The sequence below is a fragment of the Mobula birostris genome, chromosome 11, assembly GCF_030028105.1.
Source record: "Mobula birostris isolate sMobBir1 chromosome 11, sMobBir1.hap1, whole genome shotgun sequence".
In the NCBI taxonomy this organism is placed as follows: domain Eukaryota; kingdom Metazoa; phylum Chordata; class Chondrichthyes; order Myliobatiformes; family Myliobatidae; genus Mobula; species Mobula birostris.
In genome coordinates, this window is record NC_092380.1 from 13,289,578 (window position 1) to 13,314,005 (window position 24,428).

Genomic DNA, 24,428 nt, shown 5'->3' on the forward strand with positions numbered 1-24,428 from the left:
CAGAATCGGAATCTGATTCAACCAAGAATGATTTACAACAAAGCAGGGCTATCGGGTGGCTCTGTATTGTGTCAGTATCAGGGTAAAGTTCTCCTTTGACCTGGCATCTGTGTTTGCAGCTGCCAACACTTAAACCTAGCAGCTGCGGCCGTGACAGCCAGACCTTAAAGGGACATGCGTCTGCGGAGGCGACCTGCTAGTTAGCGACAGTGGGAGAATGTGCAGGGGGGGGTGGTGAGAGAGAGCTCCCAGGGGGTTAAGAGGGAGCTCAGGCAGCTGCTGAGAAATGCTGTCCAGAGAAGATGAATTCTGGGTGCCGACATCGCTTGGGGACAACTAATGCCGAGAGGAAAACAAGAATCCTGCCAAGATACAAGGAGCCGATTTCTCTGGGGCAGCACAGCGGTGAACTGGCAGAGCCGCTTCCTCAGAGTCCCGGAGAGACTCGGGTTCGATCCTGACCTCCTGTGCTGTTCGTGTGGAGTTTGCACGCCCTCCCTGGGTGCACTGCTTTCCTCCCACATCCCAACATTGTGTACATTACCCCGTGTGTGTGTGTGTGTGTGTGTGTGTTTGCCCACTGGTGGTGTAGTGGGACTTCCAGGCCAAGGGTCCTGGGTTCGAATCCGGCTGTCCCCTTGCATGCTTTCCATCCATGCTGGGCTGGGCGTCGAGCTAGCCGCTCGGCCTCGTTTAAAAAAAAACAGTCAAAGTGCTATGGAAACGGCAAAATATGCTGCCCGATGCGCCACAGGGCGCGGAAAGGAACAACAACCCTTGTGTGTGGGTGAGTGGTAGAGTATTGGGTGGGTGGGGGAAGCGATGGGAATGCGGGGAGAATAGAATGAGAATGCGGGGAGAATAGAATGAAATGGAATCCAGGGTGGTAATCTCAGGATTGCTACCTGTGCTAGGTGCCAGTGAGGGTAGGAATAGGATGCTCTGGAGGAGGAACAAGTGGCTGAGGAACTGGTGTAGGGAGCAGGGTTTCAGATTTCAGGATCATTGGGACCTCTTCTGGGGCAGGTGGGACCTGTACAAGAGAGACGGGTTACACTTGAACCACAGGGGGACCAATATCCTTTCAGGGAGGTTTGTTAGTGCTATTGGGGAGGCTTTAAACTAGATTTGCAGGGGGATGGGAACCAGAGTGCCAGAGCTGACAGTGTGGCTGGGGTGAAAATAAATGATGTTGAAAGTTTAAGCAAATCTGCTGATAGAAAGGTTGTGAGTGGTGGTAAAAATCTTCTGAGGTGTATATATTTCAATGCTAGGAGTATTGCGGGGAAGGCGGATGAGTTGAGGGCGTGGATTAACACGTGGAATTATGATGTTGTAGCAATTAGTGAAACTTGGCTACAGGAGGGGCAGGACTGGCAGCTTAATATTCCAGGGTTCCGATGTTTCAGATGTGATCGAGGCAGAGGAATGAAAGGTGGGGGAGTAGCATTGCTTGTTAGGGAAAATATTACAGCAGTGCTCAGACAGGACAGATTAGAGGGCTTGTCTACTGAGTCCTTATGGGTGGAGCTGAGAAACAGGAAAGGTATGGCCACATTAGTGGGATTGTATTACAGACCACACAATAGTCAACGAGACTTGGAAGAGCAAATCTGCAGAGAGATAGCAGACAACTGCAGGAAACATAAAGTTGTGGTGGTAGGGGATTTTAATTTTCCATATATTGATTGGGACTCCCATACTGTTAGGGGTCTAGATGATTTAGAGTTTGTAAAATGTGTTCAGGAAAGTTTTCTAAATCAGTATATAGAGGGACCAACTAGAGGGGATGCAATATTGGATCTCCTGTTAGGAAACGAATTAGGGCAAGTGACGGAAGTCTGTGTAGGGGAGCACTTTGGTTCCAGTGATCATAACGCCATTAGTTTCAATTTGATCATGGACAAGGATAGATCTGGTCCTAGGGTTGAGGTTCTGAACTGGAAGAAGGCCAAATTTGAAGAAATGAGAAAGGATCTAAAAAGCGTGGATTGGGACAGGTTGTTCTCTGGCAAAGATGTGATTGGTAGGTGGGAAGCCTTCAAAGGAGAAATTTTGAGAGTGCAGAGTTTGTATGTTCCTGTCAGGATTAAAGGCAAATTGAATAGGAATAAGGAACCTTGGCTCTCAAGGGATATTGCAACTCTGATAAAGAAGAAGAGGGAGTTGTATGAAATGTATAGGAAACAGGGGGTAAATCAGGTGCTTGAGGAGTATAAGAAGTGCAAGAATATACTTAAGAAAGAAATCAGGAGGGCAAAAAGAAGACATGAGGTTGCCTTGGCAATCATAGTGAAGGATAATCCAAAGAGCTTTTACAAGTATATTAAGAGCAAAAGGATTGTAAGGGATAAAATTGGTCCTCTTCAAGATCAGAGTGGTCGGCTTTGTGCGGAACCAAAGGAAATGGGGGAGATCTTAAATAGGTTTTTTGCGTCTGTATTTACTAAGGAAGCTGGCATGAAATCTATGGAATTGCGGGAATCAAGTAGTGAGACCATGGAAACTGTACAGATTGAAAAGGAGGAGGTGCTTGCATCTTGAGGAAAATTAAAGTGGATAAATCCCCGGGACCTGACAGGGTGTTCCCTTGGACCTTGAAGGAGACTAGTGTTGAAATTGCGGGGGCCCTGGCAGAAATATTTAAAATGTCGCTGTCTACAGGTGAAGTGCCAGAGGATTGGAGAGTGGTTCATGTTGTTCCGTTGTTTAAAAAAGGATCAAAAAGTAATCCGGGAAATTATAGGCCAGTGAGTTTAACGTCAGTAGTAGGTAAGTTATTGGAGGGAGTACTAAGAGACAGAATCTACAAGCATTTGGATAGACAGGGGCTTATTAGGGAGAGTCAACATGGCTGTGTGCTTGGTAGGTCATGTTTGACCAATCTGTTGGAGTTTTTCGAGGAGGTTACCAGGAAAGTGGATGAAGGGAAGGCAGTGGATATTGTCTACATGGACTTCAGTAAGGCCTTTGACAAGGTCCCGCATGGGAGGTTAGTTAGGAAAATTCAGTCGCTAGGTATACACGGAGAGGTGGTAAATTGGATTGGACATTGGCTCGATGGAAGAAGCCAGAGAGTGGTAGTAGAGAATTGCTTCTCTGAGTGGAGGCCTGTGACTAGTGGTGTGCCACAGGGATCAGTGCTGGGTCCATTGTTATTTGTCATCTATATCAATGATCTGGATGATAATGTGGTAAATTGGATCAGCAAGTTTGCTGATGATACAAAGATTGGAGGTGTAGTAGACAGTGAGGAAGGTTTTCAGAGCCTGCAGAGGGACTTGGACCAGCTGGAAAAATAGGCTGAAAAATGGCAGATGGAGCTTAATGCAGACAAGTGTGAGGTATTGCACGTTGGAAGGACAAACCAAGGTAGAACATACAGGGTTAATGGTAAGGCACTGAGGAGCGCAGTGGAACAGAGGGATCTGGGAATACAGATACAAAATTCCCTAAAAGTGGTGTCACAGGTAGATAGGGTCGTAAAGAGAGCTTTTGGTACATTGGCCTTTATTAATCGTATTATTAAGAGCTGGATTGTTATGATGAGGTTGTATAAGGCATTCGTGAGGCCGAATCTGGAGTATTGTGTTCAGTTTTGGTCACCAAATTACAGGAAGGATATAAATAAGGTTGAAAGAGTGCAGAGAAGGTTTACAAGGATGTTGCCGGGACTTGAGAAACTCAGTTACAGAGAAAGGTTGAATAGGTTAGGACTTTATTCCCTGGAGCGTAGAAGAATGAGGGGAGATTTGATAGAGGTATATAAAATTATGATGGGTATAGATAGAGTGAATGCAAGCAGGCTTTTTCCACTGAGGCAAGGGGAGAAAAAAACCAGAGGACATGGGTTAAGGGTGGGGGGGAAAGTTTAAAGGGAACATTAGAGGGGGCTTCTTCACACAGAGAGTGGTGGGAGTATGGAATGAGCTGCCAGACGAGGTGGTAAATGCGGGTTCTTTTTTAACATTTAAGAATAAATTGGACAGATACATGGATGGGAGGTGTATGGAGGGATATGGTCCGTGTGCAGGTCAGTGGGACTAGGCAGAAAATGGTTCGGCACAGCCAAGAAGGGCCAAAGGGCCTGTTTCTGTGCTGTAGTTTCTATGGTTCTATGGTTCTATGGAATTACTGTGGGTTTAGGGTGGTTGATGGTCAGTGCAGACTCAACAGGCTGAATGGCCTGTTTCTGTGCTGTGTGACTCTATGATTCAATGACTTTTTACGGAGGGGTGAAGGAACCATCGAGAAGAGATTGACAGGGAGACCTTTGTAAAGAGTAAACTCTATGAGTACAGTCTGTACTATGCACCTGCAGAATACTGTGCACCTGTGTGGGGCAGATCAGCCCATGCGAAGAAAATAGACCCGTTGCTTAACGAAGCCTGCCGAATAATCACGGGCACACTGCGCCCCACACCCACTAACATCATTTACAGACTTGCAGGCATTGCTCCCCCAGAGATCCGAAGACACACTACAACAAAAATTGAAAAAGGTAAACAGAACTCGGATCCACGGCACCCACTACATCATCATGTGCCAGTTTCCAACCGCCTAAAACCGAGGAAAAACTTTGCTACAGTGGAGGAACTACCACACGGAACATCCCCCCAAACATACAGGATTGACATCTGGCAACAAACAGAAGCCAGAACCCCACTAAACAATACAGTGCAAGACCCCACAGAAATGTTACCAGACAGGGCACTGCTTGACAGACGGAAGTGGTGCACTCTCAACAGAGCGAGAGTGGGAGTTTGTTGGACGGGAGACAATATGGTGAAGTGGGGTTTAAAGACCAGCGAATCCTGTGAGTGTGGCGAAAGGGTGCAGAACATCAAACATGCTCTGCACAACTGCCCACTCTCACCTGATTTAGCTGACACTGACCTGCTCAGCATCAACCAAACAACACTAGAGTGGCTGGCTGTCTGGTGTGAAAAGCTATGATGACCTGGTGAATTTTAGTATGTGGGAAAAAGCTCTACGCCCACTGTACAGGCTCTCGGGATGGACGGAAAAGAAGGTGGAGTCTTCATTCTTTTAGGGACTTTACCTGGCCTTCTGATGAGCAGCAGATGAAGATGCTTTAGGGATCAGTGGCAGCACCATTGAATGACTCCTCAGTCTGAAAGCTGAGATCTTCATTCCCACAGACTCACAGATTCCAGTAAACCATACATTGCCTCACAGAGAGGATGCTAGCCCTGTAAACGGCTCTGTCAGAGAGATGGTTAGAAACACGTGGTGGCTCTACAAGTTGGAACGGCTGTTTCTCAGTGGAGTGAGGTTGAAAATCACATGGGACGGTAATTTTGGATGTGACACCATTTAGGGGAATTTCAGGGGACCCTAATGATGGGTCTTGACCCAAAATGTCAACTCTTTGTTTCTTTCCATGGATGCTGCTTGACTTGCTGAGTCCTTCCACCATTTTGTGACCATTTCTCTGGATTTCCAGCATTTATAGAATCTTTTGTGTTTATGTCTTGCCAAAATATTGGTTGTTAGGATAGGCAGGGGAGTAAAGGATTACAGGGAGAAGACAGGAGATGGGATTGAAAAAAATCAACCATGATTGAATAGTGGAGCAGAGTCAATGGGTCAAATGGCTGAATTCTGCTCCTATATCATACGGTCTTATGGTCTTATGGTACTAAGCCCCCTCCTTTACTCTCTGTACATTCAGGACTGTGTAGCCACCCACAGCTCTGATCTGCTAATTAAATTTGCTGACGACTCTACACTGATTGGTCTAAACTCAAGTAATAATGAGGCAGCCTTCAGAGAAGAAGCCACCACCCTGACTCACTGGTGGCAAGAAGACAACCTCTTCCTCAACATTGCAAAGACAAAGGAGCTGGTTGTGGATTGCAGGGGGAATGGAGACAGGCTGACCCCTATTGACATCAAAGGATCTGGGGTTGAGAGGGTGAACAGCTTTAAGTTCTTTGGCATAAACATAACTGAGGATCTAATATGGTCTGTACATATCAGCTGTGTGGTGCAAAAGGCACAACAGCATCTCTTTCACCTCAGACGGTTGAAGAAGTTTGGTATGGGCCACCAAATCCTAAGGACTTTCTACAGGGGCACAATTGAGAGCATCTTGACTGGCTGTATCACTGCCTGGTGTGGGAACTGTACTTCCCTCAATCACAGGACTCTGCAGAGAGTGGTGCAGACAGCCCAGCGCATCTGTAGATGTGAACTTCCCATGATTCAGGACATTTACAAAGACAGGTGTGTAAAAAGGGCTGAAAGGATCATTGGGGGCCCGAGTCATCCCAACCACAAACTGTTCCACCTGCTGCCATCTGGGAAATGATACCATAGCATAAAAGCCAGGACCAACAGGCTCCGGGACAGCTTCTTCCACCAGGCCATCGGACTGGTTAATTCATGCTGATACAATTGTATTTCTATGCTACATTGACTGTCCTGTTGTACGTACTATTTATTATAAATTACTATAAATTGCACATTGCACATTTAGACAGAGACTTAATTAAAGATTTTTACTCCTCATGCACATGAAGGATGTAAGTACAGTAATAAAGTGAATTCAATTCAACTCTAATATGAGGAGTTGAATTCTCTGGTCGTCATAGTTGTCACCGAAGCTGTGACACTGCTCTGTTCGGGTTAAATCAAGATCTAACCATTTGGAGCAGCAAATAAGATGCTGGAGGAACCTAGTCGGTCAGGCAGCATCTGTGGAGGCGAATGCGCAGTCGATGTTCTGGATTGAGAGTCTTCATCTAAACATGTGGCGCCAGCATTCTGGAGTATGCTAAAGAGTTTCTCGGCTTTAGACCTTTGTGCTGAAAGGCATCTGAGAGAAGCCAAAAAAAAAAGGAGATGAAGGAAAAGTTAACTGGTGAAAACAGACAGGAAGGCAGAAAGTCATTTTGGCATTTGAACCAAGATTCAATCTCAGCATCCCTGTCCCATTCCAGAGTATTCACAAATCTATCAGTCTCAATCTGGAAGATAACCAGTAGTGCAAAATGAGAGCCAAAATGGTGAGGTTCATGGGTTCAATGTCCATTCAGAAATCGGATGGCAGAGGGGAAGAAGCTGTTCACAAGACACTGAGTGTGTGCCTTCAGTCTCCTGTGCCTCCTCTCTGATACCAGCAATGAAAAGAGGGCATGGCCTGGGTGGTGGGGATCCTTAATAATGGATGCCACCTTATTGAGGCACTGGCTTTTGAAGATGTCCTCTGTGGTGGGGAGGCTGGTATCCACGATAGAGATGGCTAAGTTTACAACCCTCTGCAGATTCTTTTCCAAGCATGTGCGGTGACCCTTCCATGCAACCAGAATGCTCTCCACAGTACACCTGCATAAATTTGCCAGAACCTTTGGTGAGATACCAAATCCACAAGCTTCAGGGTACAGAATACCGAGGATTTATATTCCTCTATGTGAAACTAATCCTTCCTCATCTCAGTTCATTGACCGTATCTCCAAGTTTGTGTTGTCCCACTCAGCCACCAAAGTTGTCCATGGCTTATGTTCCTTATCATCTTTAGATGATTCAGTAGTTCGTTGCTCTAAACTCTAGGGTATATTGGCCTCCTTTGCTCAAATTCTCCTCAAAGGACCACCTCAGTAGCAGTTATCCAAGGAATCAGATAACAGTTTGATCTCCTGAGGAGAAATACACTCAGAGGCCACTTTATTAGGCACACCTGTACACTTGCTCATTAATGCAAACATCTAATCCGCCAATCATGTGGCAGCAACTCAATGCATAAAATCATGCAGACATGGACAAGAGGTTCAGTTATTGCTCAGACCCAACATCAGAATGTGGAAGAAATGTGATCTAAGAGACTTTGACAGTGGAATGACTGTTGCTGCCAGACAGGGTGGTTTGAGTATCTCAGAAACTGCTGATCTCCTGGGATTTTCACACACAACAGTCTCTAGAGTTTACAGAGAATGGTGTGAGAAACAAAAAAAACATCCGGTGAGCGGCAGTTCTGTGGGCGAAAAAGCCGTGTTAATGAGAGAGATCAGAGGAGAATGGCCAGACTGGTTCAAGGGAAGGAGACAGTAACTCAAGTAATCATGTATTACAACAGTGGTTTGCAGATGAGCATCTCTGAACACACAACGCATCGCAACTTGAAGTGGATGGGCTACAGCAGCAGAAGACCATGAACATACACCCAGTGGTCACTTTATTAGGTACAGCAGGTATCTAATAAAGTGGCCATTGAGTGTATACTTCCACTCTTCAAGGGGTAGTATATCTTTCTTTAGGTAAGTAGATCAAAATGTTGCACGATATTCCAATTGTGGACACATCTAAGCCCTATTAAAAATTGTGCCAAGACTGCTTTGCTTTTGTACTTGTTTTGTAGTAATAATGATGTTTTCTAGGCTTTCCAAAAACAAACATTTTCATAGTCATCAAGGTCAAGTGCGTTTGCAATGTTCTTTCCTTCTAGATACAGTACCACAACAGTTGGCTTCCCAGTGGAAGAGAGAAGTACTTGGAGCTAGAGACCAGCACAGGACATGCTGACAAAAGAGAAAGCGAGGGCTGTTTACTGCCTCCAACATTCCCACCTCCACTTGGAGATGGGAATGGGGGACAACGTACGCAACCCATCACTGGCACATAACTTGTGCAGGATTGAGCGTTTAACGATACTATGCAAAAGAGTAAATCTATTTACCTAATAAGGCACAGGACGGAATAAGCCCTTTGAGCCGAACCACGCAGCAAACTTCAATTTAATCCTACAATTTACAATGGCCAATTAACATACCAACCGGTACGTCTTTGGGCTGTGGGAGGAAACCAGAGCACCTGGAGAAAACCCACACGATCACAGGGAGAACATACAGACTCTTTAAAGACAGCGGCGGGAATTGAACCTGGGTTGCCTGTACTGTAAAGTGTCGTGCTAACCACTACGCCACTGTAGCCTGATGGGCAAGGAGTGTGCTTGGGCGGAGGGAGGTCAAGTCCTAAACCTCAGTCGAATGTTTCAAAGGTTTTCACTTTCATGCAACTGAGAGTTTTTCCGTAATACTTTGACGGGTTAATTGTTAGTCCATGGGATAAGTTATAAAATCACTGATCATTGGTTAAAATGTAGAAGGGTTACATTCAATGTAAACACAAGTTCCCCTTGCCCTCAACTACCACCCCATGAGTCTACGCATCCAACACAACATCGTCAACAACATCAGCCATCTTCAATAGGATCCTACCACAAACACACCTTTACCTAACCACCCCCCAACTCTACATTTTTCAAGGGATTCCCTTGTCCATTTGTCCCTCCCCACTAATCTCCATCCTGGCACATATCCCTGCAAATGACACTTGCCCATTCACCTGCCGCCTTAACCAGGATACAGTTCCTCTTTTCCTCACTTACCACTCCATGAGCCTCCACATCATTCTGCACAACTTCCACCATCTCCAAAGGGATCCTACCACCAAACATATCTTTACCTACACCCCAACTCTCCGCTTTCCTAGGGATTCCCTTGCCCATTTGTCCCTCCCCACTAGTCTCCCTCCTGGCATATATCCCTGCAAGCGACAGATATGCTACACTTGCCCATTCACCTCCATCCAGGGCCCCAAATGGTCCTTCCAGGTGAGATGAGGCAACACTTCATTTTCAAATCTGTTAGGGTCGTCTGTTGTATCTGGTGATCCTGATGTGGCCTCTTCTACACTGATGAAACCCGATGTAAACTGGGGGACCACTTTCTCGAGCACCTCCGCTCCATCTGCCAGCCATTTTATAATTCCTACCCCCTTTCCCTTTCTGACATCTAGGTCCACGGCCTCCTCTCTTGCCATGATGAAGCCACTCTCAGGGTGGAGGAGCAACATCTCATATTATCGGATTATCTCGGATTATCGGCACCCAATTGCCCACCATTGAGAACATCTACCATAAACGCTGCCTGGGCAGGGCGAAAAGCATTATCAGGGATGCATCTCACCCTAACCATAGACTTTTTACTCTCCTCCCATCCAGTAGGTGCTACAGGAGCCTCCGCTCCCACACCAGCAGGCACAGGAAGAGCTTCTTCCCTGAGGCTGTGACACTGCTGAACCTTACATCACAGCGCTAAGCAGTATTGCACCCATATTGTACTGTCTGAGTACTTCTATATTTGTGTGCTGTAACACTTTTTTTTATTCGCAGTTATTTTGTAAATAACACTATTCTTTGCATTTCTGGTCAGATGCTAACTGCATTTCATTGGCTTTGTATCTGTACTTGGCACAATGACAATAAAGTTGAATCTAATCTAATATTCTGTCTAGACAGCCTCCAACCTGATGGCATGAATATTGATTTCTGCTTCTGGTAAAAAGAGTATCTTTCCACTCCCTCCATTCCTCTTCTTCTATTCCCCACTCTGGCCGTTTACCTCTTCTCCTCTCCTGCCTATCACCTTCCCTGGTGCTCCTCCAACTTCCCTTTCTCCCATGGTCCACTCTCCTCTCCTATCAGATTCCTTCCTCTCCAGCCCTTTACCTTTCCCACCCACCTGGCTTCACCTATCACCTTCGAGCTAGTCCTCCTTTGCCTCCCCCCACCTATTTATTCTGGCGTCTTCCCCCTTCCTTTCCAGTCCTGAAGAAGAGACTTGGCCCAAAACGTTGACTGTTTATTCCTCTTCATAGATGCTGCCTGGCCTGCTGAGATCCCCCAGCATTTTGTGTGTGTCGCTCCAGATTTGACGTAGTTTCTTCACCAAATGTAAATAGCATGCAACAGGGTAATTGTCTCAACCACTGCGTTGTGAACTCTTTGATTTTTATAATTGTAGACAGAGGGAGCTTAAAGGATTACTGACAGAATATACAGTACAGAAACAGTCCTCTTAGCCCAGCAAATTAGGCTTGGTTTTCACACATTCACAAATGGACAAGACAAAACACAAGGTCATTCTCCACCCAGACGCATCACAGCTCTGCTGAGATTGCAGGAAGCTGGAGAGAGTTGTGGACGCAGTTCGGCACATCACAGAAAGCAGCCTCCCCTCTGTAGACCTTGCAGACGTTTCATCACCCGTCGAGGTGACATCCTCAGTACACAGTTGTTGGTGTTTCTCTCTGGGGAGTGCTCGCGTTTACATTGCCCCTCCCGCATTCACTCGGTCCTGATTGGCTACCCCTTCAGTTGTCCTTTGAATTCTATTGGCTCACATTTTTTTGGCTCTTAGGGGTTCAAACCCTTTGGCACACCAAATTCTTGCCATCAGTTTATAAAACTCTTGAGAAAACCTCTTATAACTTACTGCGCATTACACCACTGGTGTTTAGGGCAGCAATGAAGTTCCCCTATCTCTGTTTGTCCTTGACCATTCTCTCCATTGTGCCCCAGGTGTGGTTCATGGTCCTCAGTTGCACATAGATATCGGATTTTTCATCGCTGTTTCCGTAAGGGTTTCATTTTACCAGTCAGTGTTGTTAGCCCTGAGCCGAACCCCTGAACCTGGAGGACCGGTGGACCACTCTTAGTCTGGCTTCTACCCTTTGACCTGTTTGGCATGGGTGACCCTACCAAGAGCCAAAGCCCTGACTCCAGCCAACACCACTCTCCAGGTCATTGAGGTACACAAGCCTCCAAACCCTATGACAACGTGGTGGTCCTCTTGGAGGAAACTCTTATAAGTTAAACATGAATTTTTGATCTCTCAATCTACCTCATCGTGAACATTTTCTACCTGCATGACACTTTCACTGTAACTGTCTACTTTTCCTTTTGCACTATCTCGATGTATTTGCATTTGGAATGATCTGACTAGATGACATACAACCAAAAGCTTTCTACTTGGTATACATGACAATTATAAACTGATTACCAAGCGCCCATCTATACCATTTACCATCTTTGCATATCAAGTCTGTGACTGTCTCGACCTCTGTCCTTCTGTCTAAAAGTTAGTTTGTGTCCAACTTCCGGTAAGATGGCGGTGAGCTCGGATGCAACAGCTGCTACGCGGTTGACCAAAACCTTGCCTTTCTTTAATCAAAATTTTTATGATCGCAAGACCCTGATGGACATTAAGAACTTGAAGTCATGCAGGTCTACCCCGTTAGCGAGTTACTCATTGGCGGAGAAACTGAATGAGCAGGACTTGATGCAGATTGTGTTGCTGCCTGCTTCAGAGAGGTATTGGTGAGCTCCACCAGTGCCAGAACTGGGGTGGCGCAGTGTACACGTTGGAGTCAGTGCTGCCTTCCGGTGTTCACTCAGCAGAAAACAAGATGTATTGTGTTCAACTGCAGACTGCTGTAATATTCATGGACTCAGGGACTTGACTATATCTGTATTTTACTGCTGTCTTATATGTGTTATATGTGCCTTGTGCTGTGTATGACTGTTGGTGTTGTGTTTTGCACCTTGGCCCCAGAGGAACATTGTTTCATTTGGCTGAGTTCATGGGTCTAGTTGAATGATAATTAAACTTGAACTTGATCTTTATTTTTCCACGGTAAAACTCCAATAACCAACTACCTGATTGTTCAGATATCCTGACAGCTCAGCATTGCTTCATTGGCTGAAGTTTCCACACTCCCTTCAAACCCATTCAGATCTTGTTCCCGTGTTCCCTAGGAATTCACCAAGTTCACCTGAAGATTCATTATACAACTGTGCACCACCTAAAACAAAGTCTATTGTAGTGTATTGAGAATATTAATAGAAGTTACATCCAATAGCCCAACACCATCAGATTCATAAAATTGCCAGATTTCGGGAGTTTAGGTATAGCAGAACAGGTTATTCATGTGATTTCTCAAATCCATAACTCAAACTTTCTAGATTTGCTGCAGCTTGCTCACAGAGTCAACAGATCTGTAGTTGATACAGTTAACATCAGTTTGGACTTCAGCATCTCAAATCCCCTGGCACATAAAGGAAGACACAACATCTAAAACCTCTATAGATGTGTGGTGGAGAGTATATTGGCTGATTGAGTCACAACCTGGTATGGAAACACCAACGCCCTTGAACAGAACATCCTACAAAAAGGTAGTGGATCCATCACGGGTAAAGCCCTCCCCACCACTGAGCACATCTACACGAAATGCTGTTGTGGAAAAGCAGCATCCATCACCAGAGATCCTCACCACCCAGGCCATGCTCTTTTCTCCCTGCTGCCATCAGGAAGAAGGTACAGGAGTCTCAGGACCCACATCACCAGGTTCAGGAACAGTTATTACCCCTCAACCATCAGCCCTTTGAACCAAATGGGTTTAACTTCACTTGTCCCATCACTGAAATGTTCCCACAATCAATGGATTCACTTTCAAGGACACTTCATCTCATGTTCTCAATATTTATTGCTTATTTATTATTTATTTATTTATTTGTTTGTTTGTTTGTTTGTTTGTTTATTTATTTACTTATTTTTGTATTTACACTGTTTATTGTCTTTTGCACACTGGTTGATGTCCAAGTTGGAGTGGTTTTTCATTGATTCCATTATTTTTATTATTCTATTATGGATCAATTGACTATGCCTGCAAGAAAATGAATCTTAGGGTTGTGTATGGTGACTTTTCTGTACTTTGATAATAAATTTACTTTGAACTTTGAAATGCAATGTTAGCATTTATTTCAATAGGACTAGTATATAAGAACAAGGACATGATGGTGAGGCTTTATATTGGGCTAGACCGCAATTGGAGTATAATGAGCAGTTCTGGGTCTCTTATCTAAGAAAGGATGTGCTGGCATTGGAGAGGGACAAGAGGAGGTTCCTGAGAATTATTCCAGAAATGAAAGGGTTAACCTACGAGGAGTATTTGATGGTGCTGGGCCTATATTCATTAGAGTTTAGAAGAATGATTGGGGGGAGGAGGAGGCTTTTATTGAAACTGATAGAATATTGAAGGCCTAGATAGAGTGGATGTGGAGAGGATATTTCCTATAGTTGGTGAATCGAGGACCAGAGGGCACAGCCTCCGAATAGACTCTATGGACTCCTTGCTTAGTGGTATTGGTCCATGGCATAAAAAAGGTTGGGAACCCCTGGAATAGAGGGATGTCCATTTAGAACAGAGATGAGAAGGAATTTCTTTAGCCAGAGGGTGGTGAATCTGTGGAATTTATTTCCACAAACAGCCGTGAAGACCAAACCATTGAGTATATTTAAAGTGAAGGTTGATAGGTTCTTGGCTAGTCAGGGTGTCAAAGGTTACAGGGAGAATGGGGTTGAGAGGGATAATAAATCAGCCATGATGGAATGGTGGAGTAGACTTGATGGGCCGAGTGGCCTAATTCTGCTCCTATGTCTTATGATTTTATATTTGAGGATTCTCTTTATTGGTTTCAGTTCAGCCTTCAATACTATCCTCCCAGAGCTTCTGGAAGAGAAACTCTCCAAACTTAGTATACCCAGGTGCCAGTTACAGGTGGATCACAAACTTTCTCCATGACAGGAGACAGTAGGTGACACCGGGTAACCACATCTCTACATACTAAGGTGCCACGCATGAGGCTGCTTACCAAGTTAAGAGCCCATGGTATTACAGGAAAGCTACTGGCATGGTTAGAGCATTGGCTGATTGGTAGGAGGCAGCGAGTGAGAATAAAAGGATCCTATTCTGGTTGGCTGCCGGTGACCAGTGGTTTTCTGCAGGGGTCGGTGTTGGGACCGCTTCTTTTTATGCTGTATAACAATGATTTAGATGATGGAATAGAAGGCTTTGTTGCCAAGTTTGCAAATGATACAAAGATTGGTGGAGGGGTAGGTAGCGTTGAGGAAACAGGAAGGCAGCAGAAGGACTTAGACAGATTAGGAGAATGGGTAAGAAAGTGGTAAATGAAATACAATGTTGGAAAATGCAGGGCCATTTACTTTGGTAGAAGAAATAAATGTGCAGACTATTTTCTAAACCAGGAGAAAATCCAAAACTCTGAGATGCAAAGAGACTTGTGTGCGTCCAGGACAAAGAGTGGGCAGGAGAAAATGTAGTGGACACTACCCATCCTGCAAACTGCCTTTACCGACAGGCTCTCCCCTGGAAAGCGCTGCAAAAACCACGCCATCTTATCAGGGCGGCACGGCATTGTAATGGCTAGCGCAATGTTTCACAGTTCCAGCGACCCTGGTACAGTTCCCGCCATTGTCTGTAAGGAGCTCGTACGTTCTCCCCATGACCGCGTGGGTTTCCTCCGGGTGCTCCGGTTTCTTCGCACAGTCCGAAGACGTGCCGGTTGATAGGTTAGTTGGTCATTGCAAATTGTTCCACGGTTAAATCGGGGGGGGGGGGCTGGGCAGCGCGAAATGGGCCGCTCCACGCTGTATCTCAATTAAAAAATAGTAAATAAAAGTTAATCTGACCAACCATCTAGTTAGCCCCCGCCCCCTCTATTAGCTCAGTCACTGCACTGTAAACACTTTAAACCACCTTTTACGATGTTGTTTACATTCTAAATATGCATTTATGCGCATTTTTCCTTTAACCTCTAACTTTATTTTACATAATTGTTAATAATTGCTGAGTGTTGTTTTTGTTGCATGTCGCGGCGCTGACCAGCACACCACAGCAAGTTTCTCGCGCAAGTCAGTGTGTAAGGCGGATAACGTTGACCCTTGAGACAATGCCAGGCTCCGGCTACATTAAGCTTTTCCTAAAAGGGCGCCGACCCTCCTTTCGGCAACGGCGTACTTCAGCCAAATACAAGGGGTCTTGTGGGTCGCTGTAACTGGGACAGACGCCGGAGGACCTGGTGTCAGCATTCTGACCCTGAATGTTCTCTCCGGAGGTGGCCTAGCCTCCAATCTCGATGAACACTTCACACAATTTGCACACACCCCCGCCATTGCTGTGTAAACCCGCACAGCCCCGGGGACGCTTGGACCACGCCGATAGTGCGCCAGTACGGCCCCCCGAGCTTTAGAGAGAGCCGCGCGGAGCAGGGATCCAACAGCATCGGTTTTGATGGGCATTGTAAAGAAATTATTTTTACAGTCAGTCCCCCTTTAGAATTTCTCTCGTTCCGACCAGCTGCTGCCTCGGTTGTCAGCACCTGTCGAGAATGTTAACGGGACAGAGGACAGGCTCGCTGGCCCACAGTTCTCCCCCCGCTTTGGCACCTCCCGTTGACAGCTGCCCCGTGACGTCACTTGCCTTCTTTAAGCAAAGTAAAACCTGAACAACTTGTTTTTCTTAAAAAAAAACTTCTCTGCGGAAAGTTAGTGAGGGGTTGTGCAAATGTCCACCGTTTATATAGAAAAGCGGGACTGAGAAATGTGCTTTGAGATGTCTTTGGGTGCTGTGTAAACAGTAACCGTGTGGATCACAGGCGAGGCGGATCAGTCCTTCTTTGGAAACGCATTGATGTACTAACGCGGCTGGGTAAAAGCACAGTCACAACCTGCTGGGGCTGAGGAAGTTAGACAACCGCCTTAGGTTGATACCAGTCATAAAATCGCACCGTATTTACAACACCCAGTACCTAATAGGGGAGGAGAGTGGACCGTGGATTAAATGGAAGGAGGAGAAGACTGGGGACGGGAAACGGGGGGGGGGGGGGGGGAGAGAAATGGATACCCATCACCTCCTTTTGGTTCCCTTCCTCCTTCCCTTTATCCCATGGTCCACAATCCTCTCCTAGCAGATTCCTTCTTCTTCAGCCTTTTACCTCTTCCACCTGTCCCCTCTCAGCTTCTTCATTCCTTCCCCCTCATCTGATCTCACCTATCACCTGCCAACTCATACTCCTCTCCTCTCTATTCTGTCCCCTGCCCCCTTCTTTTCTGGTCCCGATGAAAGATCTCAGCTGTTTACTCCTCTTCATTGATGCTGCCTGACCTGTTGAGTTCCTCCAGCACGTTGCGTGCGTTGCTCAGGATTTCCGGCACCTGCAGAATCTCCCGTGATCCCGAGGGACAGAATCACGGGGGTGCAGGCTGTATTAGTTCAGGGCTCGAGTCGTCATTTCTCTGGGCAGAGACAGGCTCTTCTCATCCTACACTCTGGTGATGATAGCAGGTAATCCAGACGGCCATATAGGGCAGTGACACAGGTTCCCGTCGCACCGCAGAACGACTCAGCTGCTCTGACATGTTTATCAGCAGCTGCACCATGCTGACAGAACTGCACAACGCCGGAGTTCACTGAAACCACTTCAGTCCGTCAGGGACGCTACATCCCACTGCCTCCCCAGAGTCCTTGACGACTTGGCAACCGTTGGGAATTCATCTCGTGGTAAGCGAGAAGGCATATTGAGAAAAATCACAACGGTCCTGATACCCTGATGGATAATATCTACCCAAAGGCTCCCAGTCACGATCCAATGGCGATGCCCCCAACACCGCCCCCCAGTGCTTGAGCAGAGCAACACTACAATAATCCAGCACTTTGAGGGCGATGGAAAGGCTGGACTAGCATATTTTCTGAACTCTAGGATATTACACTTGTACCCAGATACTTTATCTAAATATCTATTTATTTATTGGGATATAGCATGGAACCTACCTTTCCAACTCTTCGACACACTCCACCCAGCAATCTCCCAATTTAACCCTAGCCTAATCACTGGACAGTTTACAATGACCAATTAACCTCCAGTACATCTTTGGACTGTGGGAGGAAACCAGAGCACCCAGAGGAAACCCACGGGGGTCAGAGGGAGAACATACAAACTCCTTACAGGCAGCAGCGGGAATTGAACTCAGATCGCCTGTACTGTAAAGCGTTGTGCTAACCGCTACGCTACCATCCCACATGTTCTACATGTGACACATTAGCGCGGTGAATCCTCCAGCTGAAACAGGGCAAGGTACGCAAAAGCAAGCTGGACCCCAGTCCCAACCACAAGCCCGTCCACATTCCAGATCCTGGCATTCTCGGGCATCCTTAAGGGATGGTGCCTACAGAAGGCAGCATCCAGAACTAACCTTCTGGGACATGCCCTCTTCTCGTTACTGCTAGGGGCAGCACAGTAACAAAGCCATTAGTGCATCACTTTGTAGTGCCAACAATCACTGACTGGGGTTCAATTTTCACCGTGCCTGTAAGGAGTTTGTATGTTCTCTCTGTGACCAAGTGGGTGCTCCTCTCCTCTCCTCTCCACATTCCAAAGACGTAGATTAGGGATAGTGAGTTGTGGCCATGCTACGTTCGTGCTGGAAGTGTGGCAACACTTGCAGGCTGCCCTGTCCAATCCTCACTGATTTGATTTGATGCATTTCAGATGTTTTGATGTACATGTGACAAATAAAGCTAATAATTACATCTTTATAATTAGAGAGGAGGTACAGGAGCCTGCATACTCACGCTCAACAATTTAAGAACAGCTTCTTCCCCTCCACCATCAGACTTCTGAATGGTCCATGAACCCATAAACACTACCTTGCTAGTTCTTTTTTGGTTATATTTGTAATTCATAGATTTTTATTTATTTGCACGATATTGCAAAACAAATTTCATGTGAGGTGTCAGTGATAATATAATTGATTCTGATCCCAGACTTCAGTCCTGGCTCTGGTCACTGAAATCCAGAGCAACACACACAAAGTACCGCAGGAACTCAACAGGCCAGGCAGCATCAGTGAAGAGGAGGCGTTTTGGTCTGAGCCTGTCCCCGAGCACACACAAGGTGGCCGGTCCTGTGATTTCTAGTCTTACAGCATCGGCAGAGATTGTGCTAAAGCTATTAATAATTGACAGGAATCAAATGTTTCTGTATGTTAAAGTTCGCACTGAGACTGAAACCAGCCAATAAGTTCCGTTATTAATTTTATTTAGAAGTTAAGACTGGACCCTGAATCTTTTCCTTCTCTTCTCTGGCTATCTCCATCTGTGCTATTTGGTTTAGACTTCCCAGTATGGGATCTATTTCGTTGCCACACCGGTTTCTGTGAGTACTCCTCTTTAGAGCCACAGAGTTATGCAACTTGGATGGAAACAGGCCCTTTGGGTTGACACATCCCTACCAACCAAGTTATCTACCTGAGCTAGTTCAAAATATCTTTTAAAACCTTTCCTATCTATCTACCTATCTTCTTCTTCTTTTGCCCATTACGCCACTGGTGTTTAGGGTGGCAATGGAGGTCCTCCAGCTCTAGTGTTGTTGGGCTTCCTTCGTCGAGCTTCCCCCTCAGTTTTCACTGCTGTCAGTCAGGTGGCGACTCGGGAATACCGTCGCACTCAGTTGCAGAAGGATTCTTCATTGCTCTTCCTGTGACAGCTTTGTTTGACCAGTCAGGGTTGTTAGCCCTGAGACGAACCCCAGAACCTGGAGGTTTGATGGACCACATGTGGCTTGGCCGACATCTCCTACTGTTGGGACAATTTCTACAGCTGTACAGCTGAAAGCTTCCTGACTGCTTGCATCATGTTCTGGAATGTCAATTCGAATGCACAGGAACGTAAGAAGCTGCGGAGAGCCATGGACTCAGCTCAAAACACCATGAGTACATCACTCCACCCTCCCCACTACACCCCCCCCCCAAGAGGAAACAACTCACAGAGCTATGTTGCCTGGAGTTAGGGCCTTGATTTTTGGCTCTTGTCAGGGTCACTCATGCCAAACAGGTCAAAGGATAGAGGACAGACTGAGAGTGGTCCACTGGTCCTCCAGGTTCAAGGATTCAGCTCAAGGCTGACAACCCTGACTGGTCAAACAAAATTGTTATGGAAAGAGCAATGAAGAATCCTTCTACATCTGAGTGCGACAGTATTCCTGAGTCTCCACCCGGGATTTGCATGACTGACAGTAGTGAAAACAGAGAGGAAGCTACTGACATGATGAAGGAAACCCTGAACATCACCAGAGTTGGAGGACCTTCACTGCTGCCCTAAACTCCAGCAGTGTAACAGGCAGTGAGTACATCCCTCCCCACCAACAGTGGTACCTACAGGACGTGATGCCTCAGGAAGGCAACATCCATCATCAAAGATCCCCACCAACCAGGGAACCCTGATCATTCGCAACATTATGACTACTTTGGTCACCTTGCACTAAAATGGGCTTCTAATTGGTTCTAATGGTATTCTTTCCCGTAAAAATTGTGAATAATTTATATCTTTCTTGTGAATATTGCTTATGTGTGTCTGCAATGCTGCTGCAGGTAGGCTTTTCATTGTACCTGTGCTCACACGTACTTCTGCATTTGACAATAACTTCGACCTTGACGTGACGTCCCAGTTCTTGTACTTAGTGCCCTGACAACGAAGGCAAGCATGCCAACCACCTCCTTTGCTACCCTGTTTATCTGAGTTGGAGACTCTCAGGTAACTGTGTACTTGTACTCAGTAGGTCTCGCTGTTCTACGACATTCTCCAGGGCTTCACCATTTACTGTGTAAATCATGCCCTGTTTTAACTTCACAAACTGCAGCAATCCACACATTTTCTGTAGTTATAGAGCGAAAGATACTGCATGGAAACATCCCACTGAATGCATGCCAACCATCAAACACCCATTTTTACACTGAATCCAACCCCTTTTATTTTTCTCACATTCTCATCAATTGCCACCAGATTCTACCACTCAGCTCCACATTGAGGGTAACTTACAGTAGCTAACTGCCCCACCATCCTTCACATCTGTGGTTCAATGCTTCTATTTAATATCAGAGAGTGTTATCAAGATATAACCTGAAATTCTTACTCTTCACAGACATCCACGAAACAGAAGAACCCCCCCCAAAGAATATATGACAGAAAAACATTAGAACTCCAAAGCCCCCTTCACCCTCCCATGCTCAAGCAGCAGCAAAGCATCAACCCTCCCCCATCTCCTAGCCCCCACCTGCCCTAACAAAATCATTAGACCCCCACCTCCACCCACCATGCAAGCCCCCGAAGAGACCATGATCGAGAGTTCATAAAAAAGCACTGTGCATCCCAATAGTTCAACATCCCACTGGCTCTTCCTCTCACTAACGAGGGAGAGAGTGAATCACTCCTTCCACAAACCATCCCTCCATCGGCCCATCTCTCCATCAGATCACCACTCCTCAGACCATCACTCTATCAAACCATCCCTCCATCAGATCATCCCTCCATAAGACTATCATTCTATCAAACCATCCCTCCATCAGATTATCACTCCTCAGACTATCACTCTATCAAACCATCCCTCCATCAGATCATCACTCTATCAACCCATCACTGTCAATCTCTCCATTAGCCCATCCCTCCATCAGACCATCACTCTTTCAAATCATCCCTCCATCAATCACCACTCCATCAGACCACGACTGTGTAACGCCATCACTCCATCAAACTATCTCTCCATCAACTCATTCCTCATTCTTCCATCAGACAATCCCTCAATCAAACTATACTTCCATCAGACCATCGCTCCATCCATCATTAGAGGGTTTCTGTTGGTCTACACTGTAAAGATTGCCTGGAGGAGTCAAGGATTTTGACAGAGAATGACATGAGAAGATGAGCTAGTGAAGGATTACTGGTTAAAATTCCCATCATTGAAGAGAAATCGCAATCTGTTTTCAATAAACTCCTTAAACATCAAACAAGCAGGTGCTACCACAACTCTGCAGAAAGATACAATCCTAATGCATGCAAATAGGATTAGTATTGATGGGCAGAAGGGTCAACATGGATGCAATGGGCCGAAGGTCCTGTTTTGGTGCTGTACAATTCTATGACCAGGACTCCATCAGACCAGACAGCAAGAAAACTTAGAGTTAGGACACATTTGAAATAGCCAACTACACTCAGTGGCCACTTTATTAAGTACACCTGCTCGTTAATGCAAATATCTAATCAGCCAATCAGGTGGCCACAACTCAATGCATTAAAGCATGCAGACATGGTCAAGAGGTTCAGTTGTTGTTCAGACCAAACATCAGAATGGGGGAAGAAATGTGATCTAAGTGACTGACCGTGGAATGATAGTTGGTGCCAGACGGGGTGGTTTGAGTATCTCGCAAACTGCTGATCACCCGGGATGTTCGTGCACAACAGTCTCTTCGCAGCGAATGGTGCGAAAAACAAACAGGGAAACTTGGGGAGCAGCGGTTCCGTGGGCGAAAACGTTATCTCGGCCTGAAACAACATTTACTCTTTTCGTTGGTGCTGCCTGGCCTGCCAAGGCCCTCCAGTGTGTGTTGTTAATGAGGGGGGTCAGAGGAGAACGGCCAGAGTGGGTCAAGCTGACAGGAAGGCGAAAGTAATTCAAATAACCACACGCTACAACAGTGGCGTTCAGAGGAGCATCTCTGAACGCTCAATATGTCGAACCTTGACGTGGATGGGTTACAGCGGCAGGAGACCAGGAGGTATCTAATAAAGTGGCCACTGATTGTACGTTCCCATTATTGTATTGTGAATGCTAAAAGTTATAAAAAGGAACACTCTGAATAATAAAGTTAATTGACCCCTTAATCATTTATGAACTTTTAAAAGACCGCACAAAGATATTCAGTTTTGCTTTAAGATGTGTTAAATGTGCCCTTCGACTGCCCGCATGCAAAAAGTTGTTTTGTACGGACATCGTGCCGGGGTACAACATAATAAAATACGTGACTTTGCAACTAAACCGCACTGGCGAAATGCCAGAAAAGTTTTAATCTTTTTTGTTTGTTCGCTCTCTGGTGTTCTGTGCTAATCCCACTGGCGGCTGGGATTTCGCCCAGCCAGCCGTTTTATGCTGGCGACTCAAAACTTTAACCGCAGAATAATTAATAGAATACAAAGAAATAACTTACAAGCCAAGGAGCTTTCCCGAGCGGAGCTACAAATCTCGGATGCTGTTCTGATCTGCACGTCCCCTTTGGTCAATATTTCTAAAACATACTCAGTTGCATGTAAGAACCTCTGGGCTCCTCTCCCGAGATACAGACGAGTGCCGAGAAAGGAATACAACCGTGTTTAATCGCCAGCTCCGGGGCTGGAGGGTCCACTGAGATTTAGTTCCTCAATGCGGAAGTTCAGGCACAAAAAATGCCAGCAATGAGAACGATTCCGAGAGCCTCTTTCTGCCGCGGCATCGTGTGCGAAGTGAGGCGAAGTTTGACAGAAGCCAAACTTACCTTCGGAGCGGCAGAGCGCGTCCGTTTCCCGCTTTTCCCAAACTGGAATTCTGGAGATGAGGTATTTTGGAAGCCGGGTGGATGACAGGTTCGGGAAAAATGTCAGGAATGAAATCAATGCAATGACTCAGCGGAGGAGGAGTAATCCGGCTTCATATCCACCCCCCTTCCCCGCGCAGAGAGACACCCTCTCCGATTCACCCCAGCAAACTCGAAATGAAAGGGAGTCTGAAACAGCCCGCGGGACTGTGAGTTCGCTGACCGCTATAGCCTCTTTGATTGGATTATTCAACAAATATGCTCGGAATGATTTTTTTTGTGTCCGCCTGGGAGCCGAGTTTACAGGTTTCGTGAGAGAGAACGAGATGGAAATGACATAACCGAATCCAAAGCCTCGCATCGAGTCTCTCTGCCTTTAAAGGACTCACTCAAGGACTAACCGGCTACTGGAAGGCGAAGGGCTACTTGGGAAAACAAAGTTAACAGTATCTGTTGTTAACTCCCTAACTCCCTAAACCCCCTCCCCCCATACAACAGCCCAGTCTAAAGCGGGGGTGGCATTGTGACCCCGACCTTACAAATAAACTGCCCATCAAATAAAGCAGCTCTGGCGAGACAGATAGAGAGTTAGCGGCTCACGTCCATTACCTTCCATCTCACTGACCTGGAATGGAGTTCATCTGGGCTCTTGTGGTCCCCCGGGTCAAGGCCGGACCTTCGTGAATTGGAAAACTCGCTGGGCTGAAATGGGAAGGTTGGCGGGGGAGAAAAAGTTCTGCAGGGTAGGCTGGTATCCGTGACGAGTGAGGGTCGACTAGATCGGATCTTGATGGAGTGAATTTCAAGTTGAGTTTGTTGTGTGGTACGGCGAGGTACTGGTATAATGAAAAAACTCGCAAGGGCGTGATGTAATCGCATACAAGTAGCGACAACACAGAGCACAGATTACACAAGACAGCGAAGAGAACAAAATTGCAAAACGACGTGTTAGTGCAAAAAAAATACCATAAACCATAGACACAAGAGATTCTGCAGATGCTGGACATTCAGAGCTACACACACACACACAGGCAAAATGGTAGAGGAACTCAGCAGGTCAGGAAGAACCTCTGGAGAGGAACGAACAGTCGGACGGAATCACGGTAGCGTACTGGTAAGCACGACATTTCGCAGTGTGAGCGACGCGGGTTCAATTCCCGCCGCTGCCTGTAAGAGTTGGTACGCTTTCCCCGTGGGTTCCCTCCCGGTGCTCCTGTTTCCTCCCACAGTCCAAAGGCAAACTGGTTGGTAGGTTAAATTGAAGTAGGCAGGTTTAAAATCGGGGTTGTTGGGCAGGGAAGCCAAGGCTCTCAGCAACATCTTCTCCACGATCCCCACTATGTGCTTAGCCCCTGCTCTACTCGC

At 46.2% G+C, this 24,428-nt stretch overlaps 1 protein-coding gene across 12 annotated transcripts in view; it reads right to left on the bottom strand.

Moving 5' to 3' along the window:
* The window catches only part of LOC140204835 (transcriptional enhancer factor TEF-1-like), a 98,492-nt gene extending 74,535 nt beyond the window's left edge, over positions 1-23,957 (bottom strand). For 4 of the 12 annotated variants that reach the window (XM_072271680.1, XM_072271681.1, XM_072271682.1 and 1 more), the window contains exon 1: positions 23,673-23,957. In XM_072271680.1, the coding sequence (XP_072127781.1) occupies positions 23,673-23,942 (270 nt within the window). In that variant the 5' untranslated portion in view covers positions 23,943-23,957. The other 8 variants (XM_072271689.1, XM_072271687.1, XM_072271685.1 and 5 more) reach the window with 6 other exon arrangements.
* Positions 23,958-24,428: the final 471 nt, after the last annotated feature.